The sequence below is a fragment of the Amia ocellicauda genome, chromosome 22 (assembly GCF_036373705.1).
Source record: "Amia ocellicauda isolate fAmiCal2 chromosome 22, fAmiCal2.hap1, whole genome shotgun sequence".
Lineage (NCBI taxonomy): Eukaryota > Metazoa > Chordata > Actinopteri > Amiiformes > Amiidae > Amia > Amia ocellicauda.
Window position 1 is genome coordinate 17753186 of NC_089871.1, and position 26688 is coordinate 17779873.

The window sequence follows — 26688 nt, forward strand, 5'->3', positions numbered from 1 at the left end:
AATTTGTTGTATACAGTCTTGGGGTACAAGCCATTAGTTTCCAAGGTTCTCCCAAATCTTTGGTTAATGGATTCAGTTGATTGTTGGGGACATCAAACCACACTGTACATTTACAAAAGTTTCAAATAACTAAACAAATTATTCTAGGCAACTCTTGGAACACTATCACATTTTACCAAGAGGAATTTATTGCATGTTATTGGATCATTAATGCAATAGCTTAGCCCAACTTAATTCCTCAATGTTCTGGCAAAAACTGCCCAACTATAGATCTGAATCTAGTTTGATGTTCAAGTTGCTACAAACTCAAGCTAGTTGGTAACTACCACTTAATTTTTTTGTTTTATTTAGCGTTAGGTTTCACAGATAGTTCGACTGAAAACAAAGCTAGTTTGTTCAATATAACTGCTATTAATAATTGCAAATTCACCAGATTAACACTTCAGAAGTCAAATTGAGTTACGGTTTGTAGCAGACTAGGCCATTGGAGGTTAACTCCAAACTAACATTTAGATATTAGTTTGCTATTGCTCTCTTTCCCATAGACCTTGACTGTGACCTAACAACTTGACGGCACTTAGCTTTTACTTTCCAGGATGTATGACCTCACTTACTGTACTTACCTGTGTAAATTGGAAGTTGTAAAATGTATTATACTTTGAATTGCTTTGTATAAGGTAAATTTGAATTTGTAATGTTTGATGCCTTGTACTTAACTGTATTCTTGCACTTTGTATAGCCCTGGATAAGGGTGTCTGCCAAGAAATAAAAATAACAATATTATTATTATTATTATTATTATTAAGGAATGAGGCATGCAGATCCTTTTAATTTGGGGTTTCAAGCAGAGTCTTTCCATCATTACAAAACCAGAAAATTTTATTTTAAAATTATTTATTTTAAAATGAGTTTCAGAGGGAGTCATACATCAGGGTTGGGCAGTCCAACACCATAAAATGCTTAATACAAATAATGACACCAAGGGTAACCTGTAGTCTAAAGTGCTAATGCAGATTGAGTGGGTACAAACAACCAAAAATGAACAACAACAAAAACTCCAATAGTAAAAATCAACATCAAATCTTCACTCCAACATGCACATAGCCTAAATAATGCCTCAGATCAACCACGTGGCAATAGGATGTGAATAAACCACGAAATAGTCTGCAGTAGCACTAACAGAGGGTCCCACTAGCATGACAACGTATTCAAAACGTCCAGCAGCAATTGGACAGCAGTAGGCCTAAGCACCCAAGCGTATAATCAATAAAGATGATTGATCTCCAAAATTTTACCCCTTAATTATTCCCCTATTCTTTAAGTAAAAAAAACAAAAAACTTTATCCAAAGCTGGAGGCGCCGAGTGAAACGATTTCAGTTTTTTTTTTTTTACCAAATAACAGGTCCACACGCAGGGAAACTCATCACGCTCTTACCCCAACCACGACAGTGCCAGAACCGAGCTCAGCGTAACCACTTCTCAGCTCTTCTCTTTGCTCTCGCTTCTTTTACTTTCTTTTACAACCAGAAAAGCTTTAAACAAGTGTACAGCCGGCGCGTCCAGCCACAAAACAGCTTGTCAGTCGGTCCTGCAGGCAGCAAAGCTGAACAAATCAGCAAATAACAGGCAGGTGAGAGGGGATCAGCCCATGTGCGACCCTGTTAGATGAGTGGGACCCCCGTCACACAGCAACCGCTACCTATGTGTCGCCAAATGTGAAATATCGCACACTTTCACAGATTCACAGGTGTATTTATTTTGCAAACTTCAGATTTAACATTTAGAAATAGATGTAACATTTAGATTTAGATGTAACATTTAGATATGTCATTCAGATTTAAACTAAACATTTATTTATAAAATATTTATGTATATATATTTAATTTGTGACTCAGGGATTTAAGATTTCAGTGAAATATGTATTTAAAAGTTAAATGTTTAGTTTTGCAATGCCCATATTTAGGATTTTACGAAGTATTTTTTTTTAATGAAATATTTGTAAATGTGTGAAAAACGGCTCCATTATTTACTGAATCTGGAAAAACACACAAGTTAAATCTGTGGGAAAAAGAAACTTGAAAAAAAAAAAACTATTGGTGCCCCATAGCTACCAGGAGAGGGGTATACATAAACTATAATAAATCAGTCCTCTGAACTAATTATTACAAAAATAAATACAAACAAAACACATGTTACGCTGATATTAAAGTAAAAAGTAAAAGTAAATAAAGGGATAGTTATTATATCTCTGCCCTGGTTTGATCATTTCCCTGTGGTTTCAGTTACAGAGGTTTGAGCTCACATGCATAACAAATCAAAGACCCAGAGGCTCTAACACAATTGCACACTACTATATCCAACACAATACCCATAATTAAAGTTGACTATTCTTTGACATAATTTAACAGAGACATACATCATTCCTCACTAAATGTTAAAAGAAGTGACACTGCAAAATGTAAGGGTTTGTAGTTTTACAAACAAACTCAGCTTCTTGAAAAGGCTACATACAAGTTACTCCATAGTTAAAAAATAAATCCAATCCTAGTACTTAAAAAAATATGGACAGTCAGATATCTTATATATAATATGAGGGACAAACAACATTTTTAAAAGGAAGAAAGAAATCGTATTTGTAGAGAGGGATAGACTTTCCAAATTAACATCCTTGTAATATGCAAAGGTGCCCACAAATACTGTGCCAATGTACAGAGTGTAAAATCATGATTCATTAAAAATAAAATCTTCAAGAATATGGGTTGTAAACACCTGTGACTACACCTGCAAGGGAGGAATCTTCCCTGTATCTCCATCTGTGGTATGAGAAATAATCATTGAATCTTTGAATACAGAACATTTGCCAAAACAAATCTCTGAAAAATCCACAGCTCGGGCATCGGGGAAACATGCGGCCCTTGATGTGAGTCCCATTCCAGGATCCAACGAATTTAAATGCTACCTTCTCACGTCAGCAGATTTCAAATGCAGGTATGCGTTTCTCAGTAATGGGCAGTTAAGGAGGACTCAGAGTCTACACCATTCTGAGAGAATTGAGATTAAATCCAGCTCAAAGGCAGTTTCCCACAGTGATCGCAAATGACACGGCGGTCAGGACAAAGCCCAAGAACAGAAAGGACCATCCCAGGAGCAGCATTGCAGTTTTCTTGAGTCTGTGGCCTAGGATGCTGAACAGTAAACCCATTACGATCCCTATGAAGGCCAGGAAGGCAGTAGACCAGATCGTGACCACTATTTGCACTGGGTGGGTTGTGGTGTTGAAATACATTCTGAAAGAGTGCTGATCGCACATTACAAAACTGGGTCCTGCAGGGTAGCCATGATGACAGATCTGCAGCAGTTCTGCATCCAGTTGTGCTGCGGTCTCTCCTGTAGCCTGATTTCTGCAGTTCGGTAGGGCTCACATTCAGTTGACCCTGTGCCAAGTATCCTAGAGAACAAACATATATAGATATATCAACTTGTACATCAACCAGTTACTGAAGGAACAACTCTCCTTGCATTTCCTATGTATTACTCCAAGGCTCTGAAGACATCAAAGTAATTGTCTGGTGACTGAAGTCCCGCAGTCTTTCTGGCAGTGCAGACTCCAGGGTGGTTTGAAGCATTTTTATATGAAACCATTTCTGATCTCCACTCTGAAATGATCTGACAGATCCAGTTGCGAAATAGTCCTTTCCGAGTGATGGCAGGCTTGCTCTAGACCTCCGATTTATCCAAATCTGTGAAACCACAGAGGCTGGAAGAGGGAGGTGGCCTTGAGAAAGGAGATTCAGATAGTCAAATCAAGTGATGCAGTCAGATAGACAGTGTATATGTGCTCAGGGAAGGAAAATGTGACAAAGGACCACATTCATCACAATTTGATTAATTTAAACTTATTCTCCAATTGTAATAACATGATGAACCATCACAAAAAAATGTTAAATGTCACAGCGATCATTCAGAATGTGATTTGATCTATCACTATTAGCAGTGTAAACGTTCCCTCTTGAGTTTTGACATTTTCAAATGTGATCCTCATTTTTCAGCAGGAAGCTTACTAGATAATGAATACAGATAATAAAATGGTCAATTCATTCTAAAATGAAAAAGGGTGATGTGGTATTACTCTCCACCCTTTACAAAATACATGATTATGTATATATTATTGATAATATTAACAGTTTTATGGGATAAATAAAATACATTTGTCAACACATACAGTATGTAAATCATGTTCAGTAGTTCTATTGCAACAGTGTACAAAAGTATAACTATTAAAAGTGGATATCTTTAAAATGAAACTAAAATGTATTGCAGAACTGCAGAACTTCCTGACATGTTGTTCTTTGTCTGTTTGGATGGGGCATGCAAAATAAAATTGGGGGGGGGGGGACAAGTAGGTCAAATGAATTATTAGTTGGAAGTATTCAGACTACCCACATAACACACTACCAGTTATACTGCATAACATTTTAATATCTGGGTAGACTGCCTTCACTCGATCACTGAACAGAACTATATATTATATTCAGTTTTTTCAGTATATGTTGAAATGAGAAAACTGCTGTATAAAGGTGCAAAGCTAATATGACTAACAACAACTTATGCAGCATTTTGTGTGTGTGTGTGTGTGTGTGTGTGTGTGTGTGTTTGTGTGTCTAGACAATGTAACATATTTGATCCTTAACAAGGTTAGAAAAACAAAGGCATTGAAATAATTTTACCTTACAAATTCAAGTATTATTAGATTAAATTGCATTATTTTTGTCCTTCTTCTTAATTAGTAGAAGTACACTACTAGTAGTAGCTCTGTTGTTGTGGGCTATATAAGTATTTTCATTCAGCAATTGAAATATTGAAAAGTACTGCATTTGTATTTAAATGATTTACTAACACTGAATAGAGGGAAGACTCAGAAGATGCTGACACGAGTTTCTTTAATCTAAAGTCTATGTTGTAATAAGTTCAAAGAAGAAAAAAGTCAGCTATAATAATAATAATAATAATAATAATAATATGAATAATTGTCGTGGTAGTAATTTAATGGGCTATTTGCTGTCCATCTCTCAAGCATAAATTACTTGCTAATTTAAATACATATCAATGTGACAGTGATGTGTTCACCTGAGTAGAATAAGTAATACATTTTTTTGTTGTTGTACATGGAATGTAGTACATATGTGTGTCCATTCTCCATAGAGCCATCAGATTGTTTATGTTTTGATTTCGGTTGTATGAATTATGTTTCTGACACTAAATATTTTTTTATTCCTTGTTTATCCCCTTACTCATATTGTGTTAGCCCCGGTTATAGTTTATGACAATGTCTATCTTGTACATTGGCAATGCATTTAATTAGACACTACACATTTCCACTCTGCCTATTCATAAACTGGTCTACAGTCATTGCTGTCCCCCCTTCTGCAATTTCTGTCCCCAAATTACCCCCTGTGCTAGCTAACATTAAACATCAATCTTAAAATGAGCACAAAGAAATAGGAATGTATATCTTTCTGAAACAGACCGTTGAGTAATGTGTTGCATTTGTAATTGAAGACATGGATATGGCAGTCTGCAATTGTCCAGGAGGCACTGGCTGCATGCAATCCTCTGGCACAAGAGCTGACTCGTAGCTGAAGAAGAGGACCAGTCGTCAAGAACTGGAGTGTCATTGCTGTGGTAAACACAACGGAGAAGTTTGACCTTGTGCATGAGCTGGAGAGTGAAAGTGATGCACTTTGGAAATATCACTTGGAAAGCTTCAAATAATTGTGGATAGATCATATAAAATGACCTTCCTATCCAGATATGTTAATTTTATGGAAAGTAAACATATATGTATAAACTTAAGACATGGTGGGAGTTTATACTCCCGACAAAGAGTCTTTGGATCTGATGACTCCAGAAGATCCAACTCTCCCTCCAACTGTCATACCACATGGGGCTGCAGTGGTTCTTGAGGGAGTGGAGACAGCCCAGAGAGGCCAGAGAACATCTGGAGTGTCACGGGAGGGGTCTCCCGAAAAGGGTCCGGGAGTCACTGGAGTCATTCATGAGCCCAGCACCTGCACACAGGTGCTACCATAGACTCAACATGAGATTCCTGCTGAATGGAGTGTGCAGCCCTTCGTCACTGAGGAGCACAAGGCTGTTGAGTCTGATTGTCATGGTGGTTCAAAGTGAACACTAGAGGGAGCCATCGGTGCATTCATTAAATAAATGACAAAGCCTCTTGCTGTGCATTGATTCTTGTGCACAAAACATTTACTGCTCAATCAGCAGTAACAGCATCCTACTCTTAACAGTAGGAATCAGTCATTTGCAGTTGTGTTCAGCAGAGTTCTGGCACTGCCTTAACCACCCTTTTGTCATGATAGGAATCTACTATAGAAATACAGCAACCTAGACTAAGGATCATTTATATGTGTTTTTGGCTGCACAGCACATTCCAAAGCACAGTATTCTCAGTGCCAGATCAGCACAAGAGAGAGAACTTACAGTGGGTTACATCATCTTAGCCAAGGCTCCTCTCATCGATTTTCTGCCTCACTGCATTTTATTTAAGGAGAGGCCTTGTAACACCTCACTTCCTGGGCAATCTTTAACTGGGCCATTTGTTGAATCGGATTTTAGGATTGCCAGACTTTCAATTCATGGTTACACAAGAGATCCCTCCAAAGTGGAGTGCGGTTGTATTACATTAAAGAGGGTGAAAAACAGGACACAAGCTCAGGACAGAATGAGGGCAGTACTTTGCCCATTAGTGTAGAGAGGTCCAATAACGGGAACTAATCAGGAAGATTTCACCATGATATGCCAAATTAAAAAGAGCATTGAGCAGAGGACCCTTCCTTGCCACAGGCAGACATATTGGAAGGTGTTCATCTACACACCCAATGTTCAAGGCAACATGCTTGTGTTTGAGTGTAGGTCAAGCTAATCTGTTGCTTGTTATAAACTCTCTGACACAGGAATTTTAAAATATCACTTCTGCAGTATCTTAGCTTGCTCAAACTAACCCCCCCCCCCCACCTCTTTGACAATACTGGAAAGGTCCAGCTGTTCTGTAATGCACTTTATTCTCCTATTAATAAACACTACACAGTCACCTGTTACATTAGGACTTAGTCAATATTATCACATTACAGTATTAACCTTGAGCCATCTTCACACTAGATAGGGGTGGAGGGGTTATTTGCAGTTTGTCATAATACACAGGTGTATTCAAATTAGAACAGACATGGCACTAGGAGAATGAATGCATGCTTAGTGCATGCTTACCCAGAAACTATGAATCACTGAATGCAACAAGATGCAATGAAAGAGACAAGACATTGAATGTGGTTCAAAGCGTTTATTTAAATTCTTTTAAAAAATACAAAATTCTGGCAACAGTCTGTAAGAAATTTGCAACTCATGAACTGTCAGTCACATGGTACAGTAAAGTGCTTTTTTTTTTTTTTTTTTTTTTTTTTTTCTTCAGTTGATTTCCATTTCCAAATTCTGCCCTGCGGCTGCAGGCTGTTCTGGGGGAACAAACCAACTGTGCTACTTAATGAGGCATCACCTGTATGATCAGAGAGATTTGGCAGTCTTGGGACTAGTAGAACAGGCAGAATTCACATTTAATAAAAATAATTACCACTCCCTCCAGCCCAGTGGATAAAAGTTAAAACTTTACAAACTTTACAATCATATCTCTGTGATCATGTTCAGGCAGCATAGTTCGACTATTGTGTGTATCTATATACATATGCCACCATTAACATGTAGAAAAGAAAGACTTCAAAAAATATTTACCATCAGTATCTACCTTGAATAAATGTGTAGCTTTCTGGAGATGTAAGAAAAAAAAATTGAAACCCTGCTTCAGTTTTCTTCGTTTTTAAAACATTTCTTTGTATTTAGATTAGAGAACATGATCCTGTCCAGTGCTACTATATACATTAGAAAAATATGCTGTGGATTCCAAATAGACTTGATCAATCCCTATTCCCCTCATATATGTACAGGACCAAAAAAATAAAAAATAAAGCAATGGCGTATATAAGAGGTAGCACTGCTGTAGTTTCAAGACCCCAAGACAGATTTGATCAGTACGTCCTTTGTCTTTGTGCGATAAATAGACCGGTACGCCTTACATATTGAAGGAGTTATGCATAGCCAAGTACTGAGGAGAAGGGGTAGGGTGAAAATACTGAATCAAATACATATTCAACCAAAGACCACCAAACCAAACTTGTGCCTTTAGTTTTTTTCATTTTTTTTCTTTGCACAAGGTAGTTTCCAGAACAAAATAAAAGGAAACAACTGCATATACAATTCAAGTAAGTCTTAGTATAAGACATAAAACCCACGAAATATGTATCCGTAGAAAGATTACAAAAAAAGGTTACAATCAGCGTCCTATTATAGCCTTCAGCTTAAGAAAGGGCAAGGTGGTTTTAGTACCTTAGAAATGCTGGTAATGTTATATTGACATTCATTCAATTTATAACAGGAAAACAGACTTGGGCAACTTTGGAATCCTTGTCAACAAACAGTTACAAAATGTATTTGAATGGTGTAAGCTAAGGAAATGCAAAAAATTAAGCCCACAAGGAAGACAAGTCAACTTTTACAAGTGAGGGGAGCAGGCTCTTTTAAAAGCCATCCCAAAGCTTTCATTCACTAAAGGATTTACTTTTTGGCAGCAGTGATTAAAATATTTTAGTTCCAAAAAGTATCAGTTGCCACAATGAAGAGGGGGGAAAAACAATTTTTCCCCAAAACATTTTCCTCCAAAAGAGAACATTACCCAAATCTTTACAACTAAAAATAAAATAAAAATGCCTTTTACCTTTCATTTTTTACTTTTTCTTTTCTCTCAAAATATGTTAAAATACATACCCTGTTTTCTCCCTCACTCACATCCTTTTGCTTTCAACAACTTATGCATCATACAACCACTAGAACATATTCCATGACAGGAAAATAAAACCAGACAAACATATAAAACTAAAAGCATCCAACATCATACCACCTGCACAAATACATAACAGCACCTGCTTTCAAATAAAAACAAAAAATAAAAAGATAATACAACTTATAAAACTGTGGCACATTTTGAATCTTGGAGTTATCCACACATATATATATATATATATATATATATATATATATATATATATATATATATATATATATATATATATATATATATATATATATATATATATATATATATATATATATATATGTGTGTGTGTGTGTGTGTGTGTGTGTGTGTGTGTGTGTAAACATTAAAAATTAAAACATTTCTTTCATTTTCACAGACCTATTTTCTTGGAAGATCATTCTTAAATTATTTATATTTTTAATGCTTTTGGAATGTCTTTTTTTTTTTTTTTTTTTTTTTCTCCTAAAGATTTTGTTGTGTGCTTGAACATGCTTTTTCATATTTTTTTCCAAGCTTCCACAAAAAAAGCACTGTGATATTTATCTCGGAGATGGCCATAAACATGACTGACTTTCCAAAAGCCTGAACCAACCCTAACTGGCATCGTCTCCCAGTTCAGATGGTACAGTAGGCTTGCTAAGGCATGCAAGAGCCTGGAAGGAGGGAAGAGGCCCATTTTAAACAGTTACACTGTGGCGACAATAAGTGCAATAAACAAGTCAGCCATGCTGCTCAGAGATCATAGCAGACCCTAAGGAGGACTGGATTCATTTAGGTCTTACTACAAGAAAACCCCAGTTTCAGTGCATGGTTTTCTTTTATGGAAAGCCTTTTAAAAAATAAAACATCCAAGCAACCTTTTTAGCAGGTATACACCATCTTCTCCCCTTGACTGATTACAAGAAGTGAAAGAAGAATGATTCCAATGTAGGCTCTAAACTTTGGAACTCAAGCACACTAGGGTGTTTTTTTTTTTTTTTTTTTTTTGTATATACAAATATTCTAAATATTTATCAAGGACTGAGCAGATGCAAAACGTATCCTGCCAAGTGGAAGGCAAACCATGCGTTTTGGTAATGTGTGTTTTATTTTACGCCAGCAACCTTTCCATGTCCTGTCCAAGGCAGGTTTTCAATTAAATGGCTCACCCTAGATTTGCCATATTCCACCTGCCCAAAAAGACTATTGCTACAATGAAATTACACTGAAGTGTGTGACCTGCAGAAAATAATGTAACTTAGACTCAGAGAAATTACAGAAACCAAACTTCAGTTTCCTTTCATTCCATTAGGATTACGATACCTGATGTGCCCAGAATTCGGATTCTAATTTGTGCCAGGGCAAAACACTTGTGTTGCTGGGACAAGTATGACAATGCACCCACGTGGAAATGCTACAGTATTCAGGTCAGTTCAGATGTAAATGATCAGGACCTTGAATTTAGCCATTCTCAATTCTTGCCTCAAACCTCAGACTTGCGGAAATAAATTGGGCTCAATTTTGAAAGGGGAGGTGGGTCTCAATTGGAGATTCAACTGAATTTGTAAGTCTTTCAAGAGGTTTTTGGTCACCTCTAACAAGACATGGGAGACTGGAAATGGTTAAAGCTGTAAAGGGAGCATTGTGGAATTTCACTTGGGGTACACTGGGATGTTCCAGCAACACAATGGTGTGTGTTCAAGGCACCAGGCACTTTGACAGCACTGATTACCAGTGGGATTTGCTGAATCAATGCCAGAAAATCCTTCATTGCAATGATTGCATTAAACATGTACGTATCTGCAGATGCAGCGTAGGTGCAAATACATACAAGTGGAGAAAAAGGTATTCCTGATGATTTAAATTAAATTAGGAAATTCACAGTGGATCCAGTTGTAATACTAGAGCAGCAGAAGAGTTGTCCTTTGGTGTCGCAGTCTGAGCTTGCGTGAATCTTGCTGTTCTTGCCCTTAAATTGCACCCCCAACCCAACCCCAGGGCCATTATAATTAAAGTCCAGTCAAATGTGCTTTTGAATGCCAAACATGTTGGAGACGGACTTGTTTTGGGGGGAAGGGGTGGATTATATATAAAATTAAATGAAGCCAATTTGGGGGAGGGGTGAGTAGGAGGGTAGGCAGGGCTTGAAAACAAAGATCCTGTTGCTATTGGGGAGTCCTGAGGGAAGAGGGGGGGCCTCACACACAGTTGCCCACAATGACCAGTGGGGCTAGGAGCTGGTGGAGTTCTGTGGCTGACACTGGCGCCCCCTTCAGCAGGCTGTTCCTCTGCCGCCGCTTGGCCAGTCGGGATTGGGAGGGAGGCGAAAGCCGCATGGAGCATGAGGTAGCCGTTACAACATGGGGCGGCTGGTCGTCAGTGTCGCTCTCCTCCCGCTGAGCAAGCTGCCTGTTGACTGCTACTGCCTCAGCAGCGAAGAATGTCAGGTCCTTGGCACTGCTGTTCCTGAGGGGCCAAACGACAGAAAAGCATGTCAGTAATAGGTAGCTTTACATCATTACCAAAACAGAATCTCAGAACCTGTGGCATCTATGAATCTGTAGCAGAAATCTGGATTCCCTAAAAATATCAAAATTAATTTATAAATTAGTATAAAAAGACATGAGACTGCTGTGAGAAATTCCATTCCAGTTCTGGATCTTTAAAAGGTGTTTGTGGTGGGCTTGTGTTTCATATCCCAACTTCATTACTAATGTATCCACAAACCAGTGGTAGTAATCTGGGTCTGATGCAGATTTCTAAAGTCATTTTCAATTTATATGCATTTGACTCACCTCTGAAGTAAGATTGGAGTTGGCAGGGTGTTTGGAGCACACTTGAAGGGAAAAGAAAAAAATCATATTAGTACAGATAACCAGACTCATTACAAAAGCAAAAACATGTGTGAAGAGCTGTACTGTGAGAGATCACAGAACCCTGCTTGATAGGCTGGAGGTATGTCACAAAGGTTGGAATATTAGATCAGTGTGACTGTTGCCGAGCAGGCAGTGCAGGGTACTAAAGGATTATGGGAATCCGTGGTGTCCATGATGACTGAAAATGCTCACCCCTTGCACCCAGGGGTGCTGCAGCACTTGGGCAGCGCTCAGTCTGTTCTTGGCGTCCCGCACCAGCAGCTTGGAGATGAGGTCTTTGGCACCGGATGAAATGTGAGCCCAGTCCTTCTCTGGAAAGTCATACTTCCCTTCCTGGATGCTCTCAAACAGCATGTTCTGCAGGGGTACACAGAGAGGGCGATGAATGAAAATGAACAGGTATTTGGTAAACCGCTACCATATCACATTGCATTGTGTGTGAAGAAAAAAATCCAATCTATGCATGCTTATTAAATTGGATGGGTATGCTTTCAATATGTAGCAAAGTGTGATTTCAAATACTAATTACCAATTTGGCTTGGATTAAACAGTTTTGTAATCCAGTTCCCATAACCAAAACACACACCTTTGCTTAGTTATGATCGCATTTGCATAAATCCAGGGGGAGGGCAGTATAGGGACAGTTTACCTGGCATGAATGGCAGGCCTCGCCCCAATCCCAGCCGCAGTCATCCCCACAGCGGCCCACGAAAGGGGGGTACCCACTCAACATGATATACAGGATGACCCCAAGGCTCCAGAGGTCACAGCGTTTGTCGTAGATGCTAGCTTCCTCATTGAAGGCCTCCACTACCTCAGGGGCCATATATTCAGCAGAGCCGCACTGCAGAGATACAGAGAGGAGACACCGTCATCCAATGGCCAAGCTCCACCCATACTCAAGAAAGACTAATTGTTAGTGCTCAAGTCACCTGATTTCAGGTTCTGTACTTTCCCCTAAACTACTCAAGTTTTACAAACCAAATCTCTTGAGATTTTCGTTTATATATAAAAAAAAAAAAAAAAAAAAAAAAACAGCAGATGGATTCTTGGAAAACGCGCCAAGCCTGCATCCAGCAGCGCTCCCCCTGTTCCTCAATGCCTTGTTTCTGGGGCACACAGGGACATAGTCACCTAACTAAGCACCCTGCCTGTTCAGATTCAAACACACGGCCGTGCCTCCAACTCCAGGGCTAGGGCCGCTAAAGATTCAATTATGACATCTCCCAAAAAAACGAGGCCAAATGCCTGCTGGGTTCCCAAAGAGGATTGACTGCTCTGACCGTGAATAAACCTGAGCCAATTTGTTACATAAAAACACCAACTGCTGCTTTTCTGGAATTTTCTAAGGATGGGAGGGGGGGAAGGGGGTTAGATTAGCAGAGAGATGAAGGGAGGGTGGGTCAGGAGATCAGCAGGGGTTTGTGCAAGGTCAGGTGGAGTTAGAAGGAACCCAACAGCTGAGTAGATTATGTTAAAGTGTACAACCCTCTGCTCAATTAATGACAATTATTTAGTCTATACTTCCCTGCCTAGGAGGGAATCAGATTAAAATGGATTTTGGGGAAAAAAATAAAAAAACATTCAGGTGGCTTATTTTATTTATGGTGTAAAATACAAAAGGCTGTAAAACACTCTCCTCTCAGATACAGTCTGTTTGCTCAGTCCAGGCTCTATTGTGAGCATGCAACAGCTGTCCACCGGCTGCACCCTCTTAACTTCAATGTATCGGAATTTCCCCAGACAATACTCCCAGTGTCATACCAACTAGCCCCAGAATGCTGATTCTTAATCCCACTGTTCACTGCACAGAGACGCTCAAGGCTACTGATGAATCTGTCCAACGAGGGCCTCCAAAATAACTCTTAAACTGATTCAGGGACTAAAATTGGAAGAAAACTGCACTATAAAACCCACACCTGCTCTGGAGAGGTCAGCAGAGAAAACATGGCAACTGCAAGATTGATGGTATAAAAAGTGAAACATCAAACCCATGCAATAGACAATATCACAAAGCAGGAAAACAGTAACTTTTTTTTTTTTTTTTTTTTAATCTGCAAACCCCCATCCCCTTTAGACACATGTCTCCCTGTCCCCCTCTCCTGTAGTGAAACAATTGCCACAACAGTGTGTGCCTGGGGGAGCCGATACAGATACAGGTCTCCCACACTTAAGGCTGGCAGATCAAGTTTCTCTGGTCTCTCTTGCAGTTGCCCTGCCAGCAGCTGATGTTTGTACATTAAGCAGGCGCTACTGGGCCTGGAGCCTCACTGGCTCTGTTCCAGGACAAAAAATGCGAGGGAGGGGGGTGGGTGAGGGGTGGGGAGGCTACAACAGCAGGCAAAGAAAAAAAAAAAAAAAAAAAAAAAAAAAAAAAAAAAGTCTTTAAGTGTCATGTTCTCAGTCCAGAATACAGAATTACAATCCAGAGGGGCCTGCAGTATACAGCATAAATGTTCTCTTATTATTCTTCCTTCGAGAATTTGAGCTTTCCCTTACACATTTTTTAAATAAAGCCTTTGGTTGAATGCAGCTAACCTCCCCAGCCTTTGACAAGAAGGCTTGAGGTACAAAAACAATACTGTCCACATCCGAGGGCCAACTGAAGCCTGCACAAGCTGCCAGTTCAACTTTTAACTATGCTTGCATCATGCAGGTAGAGGTTGCTTTTGCGAATGTATACAGGAACCAACTGACAGGATGCGATTCTCAATAAATTAAACCACTTGGGACGTGGGGGCTTTCCTACTCATGTGGTTAGTCAGGCCACTATGGTGCACGTGACAGCCTCATCAGTTTTATCAGTGTGTTAACTGTGCACACACTGTCGGCTAGATAAGCGCGTCACACATCAGGTGGTGCATACAGGAACACTTGCTTTGTTCAAACAGCTGTCAGGGCGCTGCACACAGGCAGGAAGCTGGTTTCCCCACAAGTAACTTGTCAATTCTCGGAACTTTCAATTCAAGGAAACCCACAAACCAACCTCCCCCCTCCCAGTTTAAAGTTTTACAAGTAAAATAACTTTCAGTGTTCAACTTTTTGGCCTAGTCTTCAAAAGTTAGAATACTGTAAGCTCACAATTTGGTGGTTATGGAGGGCTGAGTTCAAATGTATTCTGAAACTCTCAATTTTCATAGTCTGCTTTGTGGCAGTCATTTTTGTGCAAATCTCACCCATCAGTCATGTACAGCAGTTGTGCTCCATTTCAAAATAGTTGCTCTGACTCTAAATCTGTGACTTTGCACGCTCTCAAGTTAGAAGGCAGAGGTCTACCAGTTTCTTTGTCTGTTCATTTATCCAACAATCTGAACAGCACATTCTGATCGAATGTTGATAAACTAATCAAAAACAAGATATTTTGATCTCCAGTTGCTCAAAATTATGCTGGCCTTCAAAAGCTTCCTCATAACACCAGATTGGTAGACACACAGTTAATCTCTAACCCCAGCAGAGCGAAAACAAAACACGGATAAGATCAGCCCTGTGACCAAGACAAACAAGCCAGAGCGCATGAGCAGCCCAGGTCCTGGCCTTGCTGTCACCCCACGCTCTGCCTGCCTCCTGCATTCACAACCAATCACCAGGCAGTTACTAGGCAGTGGGCAGCATTGTTTTTGTCTAATAGAAGCCTGCCCACAGCTCTGAACAGCCGTTATTATAAAAAAAGGAAAAAAAAAAAAAAAAAAGGAAAAAAGCAGACAAGCAGCTTGCTATGGGAGACGGTTACAGGCTGCAGTAGCAAACTTGAAAGCAATTCAAGGTTTGAGATTTTGGGGTGACTTCAGAGTAATAGGGGGGGGGGAGGTGACTGCAGACAGTACTTTTAGAACAGCAAATCAAAGGCGCATGATTTATTATTTTGCAGTCCCATTACCTCTTAAAGAACCACATATTTGGAGCCTGCAAAAATTACTATGCTCACCATGTTAAAATCCATGCCATACAGATCAAGTCTGTTAAAGAACCCTGCTTTTTTTTTTTTGCAGAGCACAAGATATGGAAATTTCTTTGGGGGTTAAAAAAAAATAAAAAATACTTCTGTGCATCCTGCTATTTTACAAATCCTCCCTTGAGTAAAGAAATCTTCAGCAATTGAATCCCATTTTCATGACATGCTATGACATTAAGCTGATGGTAAAACGTACTTGTCAAAGCAGGCCTCTCCTTTCCTTAAGAAAGACAAGAGAGCAGAAAGGGAGCAATATCCCCCCCCTGGATTTTCCACTGGTGAGCAAATAAGGTAACTCACATGTCTGTAACTATAAGGGACCAAATACTACACTGCAGTCATGCAGTCTTACTATTAAAGACCCACAAATAGGCTTAAGGCATGAAGCCCAATGAGGAATGAACCAGGTCAGATTACACGGCACCCATGTATCTCACCACCCTGCCACTGCCCACCTGCTGTAGCATATCAATCACCCTGGTCACCAGAGTACTAAAGAAACCAAATTGAGCAGATCTATAGGTTTTGAAGATTCAAGACTCAAATAGTCCCCTTTTCATCACTATATTCAGGCAATATGAAGTGAGAAGTGTTATTTATTTTTTTTAAAGCTAGAGCAAGTTTCCTTTCAAGAGCCCCCCAAAAGTTTCAAAATGTGTCCACTGTGAAGTAACCTGTGCCTGATTTTTGTTTGTATTACTAACTGCCTGGCTGATGAAAACTGGAAACCACCACACACACACCTTATCAATCGCATACTGCACCCATTATGCTGTCGTGGATGATATAAGAGTGAAGAGTGCATGGATTGTCTCATAATGGAACTAGATTCAATAGCGGTTTCATGGTAAATAGCCTGTCAATGACAGTGACATTTAATTCTATGAACCAAGTGAGCAGGAGCCATTGAACCTTCTGAAAACAACCCCCCCCACCTTCCCTGTCCAATGAGAACCAGTCCCTGACTGACCCCACCACTGGGACCACCAACCTTTGCAAAGAGAAGTGTACTGGAAAAAGTCTGCTTATGACGGACACAATCTGATCGTTCTCTTCTGACCACACATAACCCCAGCAGACACTTACCGGTGTGAGCAGTTCAGGGGTGGAGATAGGAGAGCTGTCGCTGTTCAGCTTGATTCCACTGCCTAGGTCAAAATCGCAGATCTTCACAGGCAAGATCTGAGGGAGAAAAGACCAGAAAAACACTTAGCAGCTGTTTTGCTGAAAGGCAGAGTTCTCAGTTTCTGTATACCAGATGAGTTACTGGGAGTCTTGACATGCACTTTGTGAGGAATGGGCACTTCCACTGTAGCTCTTATTTTTGATTGCTTATGAATAATTGCATTAGAACCTTGTTAAAAATGTACTCCTATGGTCTTCTTCATGAAGAACAATCCCCAACCCCCTCTCCCCCTGCGTGCTTTAATCCAATGAAGACACTCACCCTGTCCTCGTGCTCACACAGTATGTTTTCTGGCTTGAGGTCTCTGTGAGCCATTCCTGCAACAACACCATCAGAACAGGTGTCAAACCGATTGCTTGGTGGGGAGGGGGGTAATAATTAAAATTTGTTTGGGGCAGAAGGGGTTAAAACCAAAACAATGCTTTTCTATTATACTTATTCTCAGATACATACAGGATAAGCAGTTTTTGCATGATATGATTAACCAGAACACGCAGCTAGTTTGGGTGTTGCATCTTAAGAGTTCATATTCCATGCAAAAAAACATGTAATAGTGTTGGGCTTTCTTGAAGCAAATAAATTGACTTCATATATTCATTAACTTTGTGCATTCTGTAATCTCTAATTATGTAATCTCTATGTAAGAGCTATACTGAAAGCTGGAGGGGGGCGCATTTTTAATATTTACGAATCTCTTATTGTAGGTAAATGTCTGCTAAGCATACTTGACAGGGGCGTTGAAAGAATAGCTTCCGAGTACAATGCTGGTTATCTCCCTAGTGCTGAGAAAGCTAATTTCTGAGCACCTGCTAAGGCTCAGCCATTCATGGGGGGGGTGGCTGGGGACTTGAGACTTCAGCAGCCTAGTAAAATGACAGTGGCTTCTGGTGAAGTTGGGGGAAGTACAGTACCTTTGTTGTGCAGGAAGTCAAGCGCACTCGCAATGTCCTGCACCACAACACTGGCTTCCTGCTCATTAAAGTGCCGTCTCTTATGGATGTGAGTCAGGATGGAGCCTAGAACACACAAGTACACCACAAACTTCATAACAGGCTCATAACCAGCTTAAACCAGTTCACTCGGCAGCATTACTTCACTCTGCGGTGATATTGCAAAACGAGAGTAGTCAAAACTATAAGCAAATTCTCTCCACAATTCTATATCCTAGCCATCTACTTGCTGAAGCCGAGTGTTTGGATGGTATCATGTATGTACCAGATGAGGAATAAGCCTCTCAGCTATTTACACTCACATGATGACTGTTCAAACAAGAACAAGGATAATAAATCAGAGATAAACTAGTCCTTGAGGGTTTGGTGCACACTGCAAAATGACCTAACCTGTTATTTACGAGTTCTCCAGATTAAGTTGAATGGCATGCAATGTTGTCTAAAGCAAAAAGTTATATAAAAAAAGGCACAAAATTACATTGCACATAAGGTTATTACATAGGCTGAAGCAAATCCTTTATTATGGTTAGAATACAAATTCTGCACTTTTCAGATGAGGTATTACCATCACTAATTTGGACCATTGAAATGTCACAATTCCAGACCATTAACATGCTACATGTACAAAAGCATGACCCCCTTTATTTGCCACAGCACTGAGCTCAAGGCCAGGAATGAAACTTACAACAGCTGCTGCATCTCTAATACAATGAGAACAATTTCAAAGGAAACTGGTTTTCAATTACTAGTATTGACAGGACCATTTGTATAGGCGTTCCACATAGAACTATAATAAAGAGTGACCTGTTCGAAGCAGCTGATGGATCTATTTTTCTTGGCCGACTTGTTCAAGGACCAGTTCATACACAAAACTGATTCTGGAAAAGACTGAGCATTGCCAGAAATCCAGAAGAGAAAAACAGAATTTTTTGGACTATTGGAATGTCAGCCACTCACCTCCTCTCAGCTTTTCAAACACCAGGTAAAACTTATCCTCCTCCTCAAAGAACTCTACCAGTTCCAGGATATTTCTAAGAAGCAGAAGAGAACAACCGCCAAAGTGTGAGGGTCATCTACAATTGACAGCAAACCCCTATCTAAGGAGGACACAAACTCAAATAAACACTGCCTGTGAAGTCACCTTAGGCATTACAAAATGGTCTCATCTGGATATTTTCTCAGTATTGAGGTGTCTGTAAGCAATACATTACTGGTTACTGTATTAAAGCAATTGTGAGCCAATGCCTGAGACACCTAGATTCCTTAACTATATTCCATAGTCCTCTAAAATAAAATCTTGACTTAAGTCCTAGCATTTCTTTCACTTATGCGTTCGCTATTTTAAACCTTGACTCCTGACATGCATGTCCAATCAGTGTCGGCCGCTTTGAAAACAGGCTGACGATCCACCAGAGGGATTCAGCCTCTTGTGGAAAATGCTGGACCCTGATCACACAACCACTCCGCACTGCAAAGCAGCTAGGCTGAAGTTATGTTTGGCTGGCATTTAAGCTGCAGAGTATGATAAAGGAAGCCAGATGTTCATTAGCAGCGATTTAGTGGCCACGATTATAGGCTTTTCTTTTGTGAAGAGGCCATTGGAGCCTTCTTTTGTTGGGGTTTCAATTTTAAAGGTCAAACGTAAGTTTGTGGCATTAAGGCAAGTCCAGATCCAGACACTGGCAGCGTGGTTCGAACTGTACATTGTCATACCTGTGACCCTGGCACTGGTAGAGCATCTCCACCTCTCTGAACACGCGGCCGCGACTGTGACCCGGCCTCTTCTCAATGATCTGAAACGCACAGGACAGCAGGGTCAGAGCACTGACAGAGCAGCTTGAACCACAGAGAATTCACATTGCTTTCTAAACAAATGCATGTATCCATTTCAAATAAATCCCCCTAGTTTGGAACACTTGATCAGAACTAGCCATTTCTGAATGGCTCAAATAAGGCAGAATGCTGTAATTCCCCCTCCCCCCAGTTTCTCTGCTCCTTTATTCCCCAGATATTAGAGCAGCACTGCTACTGATCTTGTATACAGCAAACATTACTTCTGGGCTTCTCCCAAGCGAAGACTTTCTGAAGCAGCAAAGTAAGATTCTGCACAAGGCTCTGTATAAACAGGGTACAGCTGCATCCAACATTGGTGATGAAATGGGTAAAAACTATGTATAACCTTTTAGATCAGACATGCATCTCAGCCCACTTCCTACACAAATTGTGAATAGATTCCTTTTGCGGTGAGAACTTTCACCTTGCTATGCAAATTTCCAACTTAAATGAACAGCTTAAATTAAGTCTAAATGCTTAAAAATGAAACATACAAAATAAACATGCATATCAAAGCCGATTACAATATTCCAGACTGAAATCGGTACTGGAGGTGAACGGAAAGAAGGTTCAGAATCTTTCTAAATATAAACTCAAAACAAGACCAATAACCTGCCTCATAGGGTTTACAAGAACTGGTAAAGAAACCATAACTTCATATTGTCTTTACACTACAAAGATGCATGGAAACTTTGTTCCCCCTACAAACATCACAGCTCAAAAACAGTAGGCAACATCTGTTTATCACATCTCAAAGAGCTAATTTCAATTTTCTATTGGTTTTCTTTTCCTATCAAAGCACCATTGTCTAAATGTACATGTTGTTCTCCCCACAAACTGGATTAGGCTGCCATTGTAAAGAGGCATGAACACACAATACCATCTAGGATTAGCAGACGGGACACTGGCTGTATTTATGTACACAAAAAAACGGCAGCACCGCTCCAGAGATATCCGACTCAGCACCCCAACCATGCTGCTCTCTGTATGAATCAGTGTGGCAGTGAACAATACAGCCAGCTACCAAAGCAGCTTCCTTGGATTGCACCCCGTCCCTCGTCCACACTGCGATGAGTATCAGTTTATGATCTGATCAAGGTTTATAGGTGCCTGTATCCAAAGTACAGTCAGAAAACAAAAGCAGCAAGAGCCTGAGACTGTAGAGCAAAAAGGAAGGGACAGATTTTTGTCAGTAAGTGTACTCTGCACAGCTCTGCGCTGTTTGGATTTTACAGCACTGCGTCTTCGGATAGCTGCTCTCAAGAGTCTTGAGCTAGCACTTCTCCTGGTAATAAATCTTCACTCTAGCTTGTAGAGGGGGGAGGGGAACAAAAAGGACTACCAGACCCAGCCACAGGTTTCAACGCTTCTAAACACAAGCCAGCAATCTGTATTCAGCTCCAGGTTGAGGCAGGCTAGGCTGGCTTTTTTTTGTCTGCAGTCTGGCTTTTGTTACGATTGCACCACCAACCCCCATTGAGAAAGGGAGGGACTGATGACATCTGTTCACTCTCCCCTCCCCCCAGTCCATTAGCTGCCCCAAAACCTGCATCCCTAGGGCTCTGCTTCTGAAAATATCAGCATGGGCTCACGGGGAGCTGGAACAAAACAAACATTCCCACAGTGGATCTGAGACAGTTATAAGTCTAAATAACCCAATTTAATTCTAGAAGCTACTGTACAAGTAAATAGGAGCCAATAGTTGTATGAATTACACAAACATGAAACTGATTACAATGATTGCATTATAAAAACATGTGGTTGTTCCCTTAAACTTACAATTTAATTTATTCTTGCTTATTGACACTGACAGGGTGCATTCATTTAATGCAATGCATCATCAGCAACTGCCTACATTCTCTGCTAAAGTCATTTCAAAGACTAAAACAAGAACAAACAAGTCAAACAGAAACCACTTTAACATTATGCCACAAATGAGTATATTATATAACCTCTCAGGGCTAAATAAGAAAAGTAAACTATTAAAAATACAAGATTTTTTGTTGCACAACAAGAAATTCCTAAAGGTAGGCCTATTTCACAAAACAAATTGAGAACAGCTGGCCCATTCTATATATACATACACAGACATCGGGGGTGGGGGGGTGGGCAGGAGGAAAGCTTTGCATAAACACCTCCAGTCACAACCCCAGCCCCCACCTTCTTTGTGTTTTGGCACAGATGCCTGTACATAATGTTCCCGCTATTGGACGGCCCACCATCAAATAGGGATTACACACAGGGGGGAGGTCCCCGCCCCCTCATTCTTATTGGCTGGCCTTCTGTGCAGGCAGCAACAATAATAAAGGAAGTTTCTGTGCTGAGTTAGCAGGGCAGGGGGCTATAGCGCAAAGAAAAAACCAAACCCTGGCTCGCCCCATTGGGGAAAACTGCAACCAACATGCACACCAGAGCTCTCGAAATGAACCGTAGCTGTCCATAAAGTGGCAGCAGGCAACAAGAGGGCAAAATTTAACCAGCCAGTTTAAACACTTTCAGAGATTTATTTGGTTGCATAAGGTGTTGCTTTTGCAAGCTGGCTGAGAAACTGTGTAACAATAGAGAGAATGGAGTTGCCACATCCCTGCTGAATACCAATCCACACCCCTTCCACGTAATTCACAGCTCTGAGGCACTGCTCATATTGTGCACAGAGCTTCTCCCATAATTTAACAGCCTCTTCACAATCACAAGTTTAGACTTAGATGCAAGTAGCAGGGGTGTGGAGAACAGACAAAATGCAGTCCCAGAGCACCAGCCTGCTGTGACATGAAGCACTGACACGTGCCTCACCACTGCATTGGAACCTGCTTGCTGAGCCAAATAGTGCGATTGCACATTTTGAGCATGTGTTAAAATATCATAACATTTATCAGCATTACAAGTCATGTCACGTGCCAAAAAATAAATGAACACCATATAAAACTTAACTGCTTTTGTCTACTAGAAGGAAACTGTTTCCTTTTAGAAAAAGATATACATTTAATGTTCTTGTACCATACCCCCAATTTTGTATTTTGATTTCAAATTAACATCTCCTGTAAAGTGTGGAAGCAGTGAGAAAATTACTACACATTTTTCATTAAACAAGGTCAAAGGCATTGATTTATTTTGGTTTGAAAGTTCTTACCTTGACAGCATATTCCTTGTTGGTGATGAGATTGATGCAGGTCTGGACTCTGGCATAGGCTCCCTCTCCTAGGACCTCCTCCTGTAGCCTGTAGACATCTGTACCATGACGGAGAGACAGTCAGCCATCTACAGACCAAAACTAGCCAGCTGCAATCCCTACAACAGCTCTTCATCAATTGCCAACAGATTGCTGAATTTGGCAGGACCAGGAGTAGGTACCGATTCATCTAAACATTTTACTGTAGTTCAAGGTGACCACTTGGTAACTAAGGATCACTGTTAGGATCAGAAGTGCCAGATGCCCACTTTCAGTCACTCACCTTCAAAACGTCCAGAGAAGCTGTCAGTGGCCCTGCACCTCTTTTTCTTCTTGTTTCTTTTCTTGGCGTCTGGGATGTCGATAGGCTGACTGGAAGGCATGTCTAAAATGACAAAACAAAATGTATATAAAAACACGGATTTACTTAAAGTACATGAAGTTCAAATTCTAATAAAGTTCAGTTCACTAGCCCTCAATTCTCTCCACATCAGATACAAAGAAGGTAAATGATGTATTCACTACTATACAATAATTGGTAGCAATTTACTGGCATCCCGTCCTGGGTGTATTCCTGCCTTGCGCCCTATGCCTGCCGGGATCGGCTCCGGCTTCCCTATGACCCTCACCAGGATAAGTGGTTTTGAAAATGGATGGATGGATGGCAGCAATTTAGGTCTAAGAAGAGTGCCCTACGTGAGGACAGGCATCACCCTGGCTATTTACATCAAAGGAAGTGATCTTGACTGCTGGGTGGGAACAAGGCCAAAAATACACCTGTGCATTATGTCACTATTCCCTGTTGGGTTTATGAATGTTTAAGTCATGTTTCAATAGCCTAAGCCTGCTAGGTAAAATCCCAAGTCCTAACCTTGACCAGGCTGGTTTAAGACTCTTAAGACTATTCCAAGGCACATTGATGCATTTCGGACACTACACATTTACAGGTTCTCATATGGACCAGCACCTGCGCTAGATCTTTCAACCTGGTAATCTTAGTCTTGATAATTCCACCGACAGCGTTATTAAATATTCCCTTTTGTGCATCTAAAAACAGCTCAGCACGGCAAATGGATACAGGTTTCTCTGTAAACTCACCAGGTCTGGTGGGACAGTCAAAATTGAAGGCAGTTTCAAGGAGATGGGATCCTGTTTTAGTGAAGTCATCGGATTCAAAGGGATTCTGTCCCTAAAAAACAAACAAAAAATGTCCCATTTAAATACTGCCACTACAGTCACAAGTCCTAAGCAGCTGTACATGCCTCCATTGTGTACATTCAGCACTGTACTTTAAACCAGAAAAACCTTTCAATCACATAAGACTACAACACAGCTGACCATCTCACATAGTACCTGAAATACCCCTTTCCTACAGAGTTTAACCTTATGGTATTTAAACACCTGTTGACAAGCTTCTCGTGAGACATCTATACATCAGCTATGTAGAACCTATTAGCCTGTTTCTAAAAATAAGCCAATCTGTCTGAGTCCTCCACATGTTGGCAAACGATTTCTTTAAATTAATCAAGCTTCTGGCCATAGACATCAGTCAAACACCCCATACCAAAAAAACTAATCTCTTGAGATAATTTTATAGGAAAAAGCTAGGATAACAATTTTGCAAATGCTTCGTAAAAACGAACACCAACAATGTACAGGCACAGACATATGACAGCCAACAAGAGAACAAATGCACGTTTTAATTTTAGAGCAAGAACACAGTACCAGAGTCCCATGGAGAAGGCCAGGGAAGTGCGTGTGTGAAGCCCTATTTAAACCACAGGGCTGACATTAAAGGAAGTGATGTAACCTGCCATCACTGTGCCCAAATGTATAGCCTACTCTTCAGCCTTGTACAGGGTTCGATTTCCTAAATTACCCTCTTGGGCTAAATGTAAAGTCTTGTTGCCAACAGAAGGGCAACTTCACTGCTGTATTTTCCATCTGGTCTATGAGCAACTAAAAGAACTACCCATGTGTCATGAACTCAAAATATTGGACTTGGATTACTGCTTTTGAATCCCTTGCATGCATGACTAAGAGTCTTAGTCTAAGAGTATACATACACCACAGGCCAGGCTCTGCTCAATCGGTCTGGGGATGTCTCTATATTAAGTTAAGGAAATAAGGAATATTTGATGACCCACACCCAAAAATAAATGTATTATTTCCAATACATGTGGAAATAGTAGAATTCCATCAATGGATAGCAGGTGTGGGGGGTTATTCATTACATTTCAAAAGCATAGAATCACACATTCAGATCATCCTGTGATGGTATATGCTTGTATGTTGGGACTAGTGCTAGCTAGCTGGTAAGATGGTGTTTCTGCTCTTCAACTGGTTGCTGTACATTCCAAGGCACTCCAAGTTTGCACCACCATGGCCTTACACTTAATCTTGAATTGTGAATCAGGTTTCAATACATTTATATCGAGAGTAACCTCTATTATATTCTACAGCGTTTAACAGAGATTGTTAGAAAGCCATATGCTAGGACAACAGAGGCGTTGGTTATTATAAGCCACTTCCATCATGCATGAGTCCCTCAATAGTTGGGTGCGTCTACATAACAATTGCTGGCACACTAATGTTTTATGAATCACGACTTTGGCTGCAGCCAGCAGTGAGGGTTTCAAACCACGGTATACGTTCCTTCTGCTGCCGCTATTAATCAATGAGACAGACGCAGACTTTAAGACAACAGTTGTAAAGTCCGCAGATCACAGCAATGCCCATCTAACTCACCTTGAAGGAGCGATGAAATCCGGTGATTTCTGTGATCTTATTCTGCACCATTTTGTTACTGTGATATACGGGGTGGGGGGTGTCAGAAAAAAATCTGCACTCGAATCCAACCAAAAGATTATCCCAGAGAAGAAGCAGGAAAGCTCCCGGTGAAGTCTGGACCACTAATCTTTGAAGGGTTTTAAACGGGATTCCTACGAAAGAATTCAAAAATAAAATCTTACAACCACAGCCGTATGCGTGTTTTTGTTTTGTTTTCCCCACAAAAGCATGTTTAAATCAATTAAGCTAAATTAATAACACTATCAAACAGCAACCAAGACAACCCTTAATGCAAACCCCCCCGATTATTTTAATGGCATGCTATACAGATGGTGTATGGAGAAACATGTCCCCCTCACTTTAGAACGGTCAGACCCCGACCCTGTTTCGAGTCATTATGATTGTGGAGATTTTGCGTTTCAGGCTGATTGCAAGAAAAAAGCTCGCGAATTTCCCATATAATAAAATGTAACATAAAGATCCGTCTGTGCTACTCCACCCCCGCAGACTGAACCCCCTGCTAGGTGCACACTCTCACCCCGTCAGTGCCCGTGCAGCTCCAGCCTGCAGTGCCGCGGTCAGCCCACTGCTCTGAGGACGCAGCGCTGGCGAGAGTCCGAGGTCTTTACTGGTGAGTGGAAGCTCCTGTGCGGCGACGCACAGGCCTTATATAACCTCTCCCGCCCCCATGCCTATGCCAGCCCCCTCGCCGTGAGCACTGCCCAGAGCTGAGCTTCATTAGCTGACGTCTACATGCATCAGACAGCTACGTGCTGTACAGCAAAACATAGACACCCCCCCCCCCATTCTGCTTCGCTCAATGCAGGGGAAAGCGGTCAAATGAAACTAGCTGATACTAGTAGGTCTTACAGTAAGGGAGAGAGACGTTTCTCACGGACAAGCACCAAGTACATACATATTGACATTACAACTAATTAAGTATGTATTTATTTATTATTCATGTCTTGGCAGACACCCTTATCCAGGGCGACGTACAGGATTCACGAGTCG

At 40.7% G+C, this 26688-nt stretch overlaps 1 protein-coding gene across 1 annotated transcript; it reads right to left on the reverse strand.

Annotated features, from left to right (window-relative positions):
* Positions 1–7343: 7343 nt before the first annotated feature.
* mknk2b (MAPK interacting serine/threonine kinase 2b) lies at positions 7344–26371 on the reverse strand. Its single transcript, XM_066696178.1, has 14 exons — positions 26216–26371; positions 25636–25829; positions 23986–24076; positions 23171–23272; positions 22849–22946; positions 19599–19678; positions 18843–18916; positions 17847–17951; positions 17197–17252; positions 16836–16931; positions 12447–12641; positions 11990–12154; positions 11717–11757; positions 7344–11387 (listed from the first exon to the last, which is right to left on the reverse strand). The coding sequence occupies exons 2-14, from the start codon at positions 25684–25686 to the stop codon at positions 11120–11122; spliced, it is 1422 nt and encodes a 473-aa protein (XP_066552275.1). The 5' UTR covers positions 25687–25829; positions 26216–26371; the 3' UTR covers positions 7344–11119.
* Positions 26372–26688: the final 317 nt, after the last annotated feature.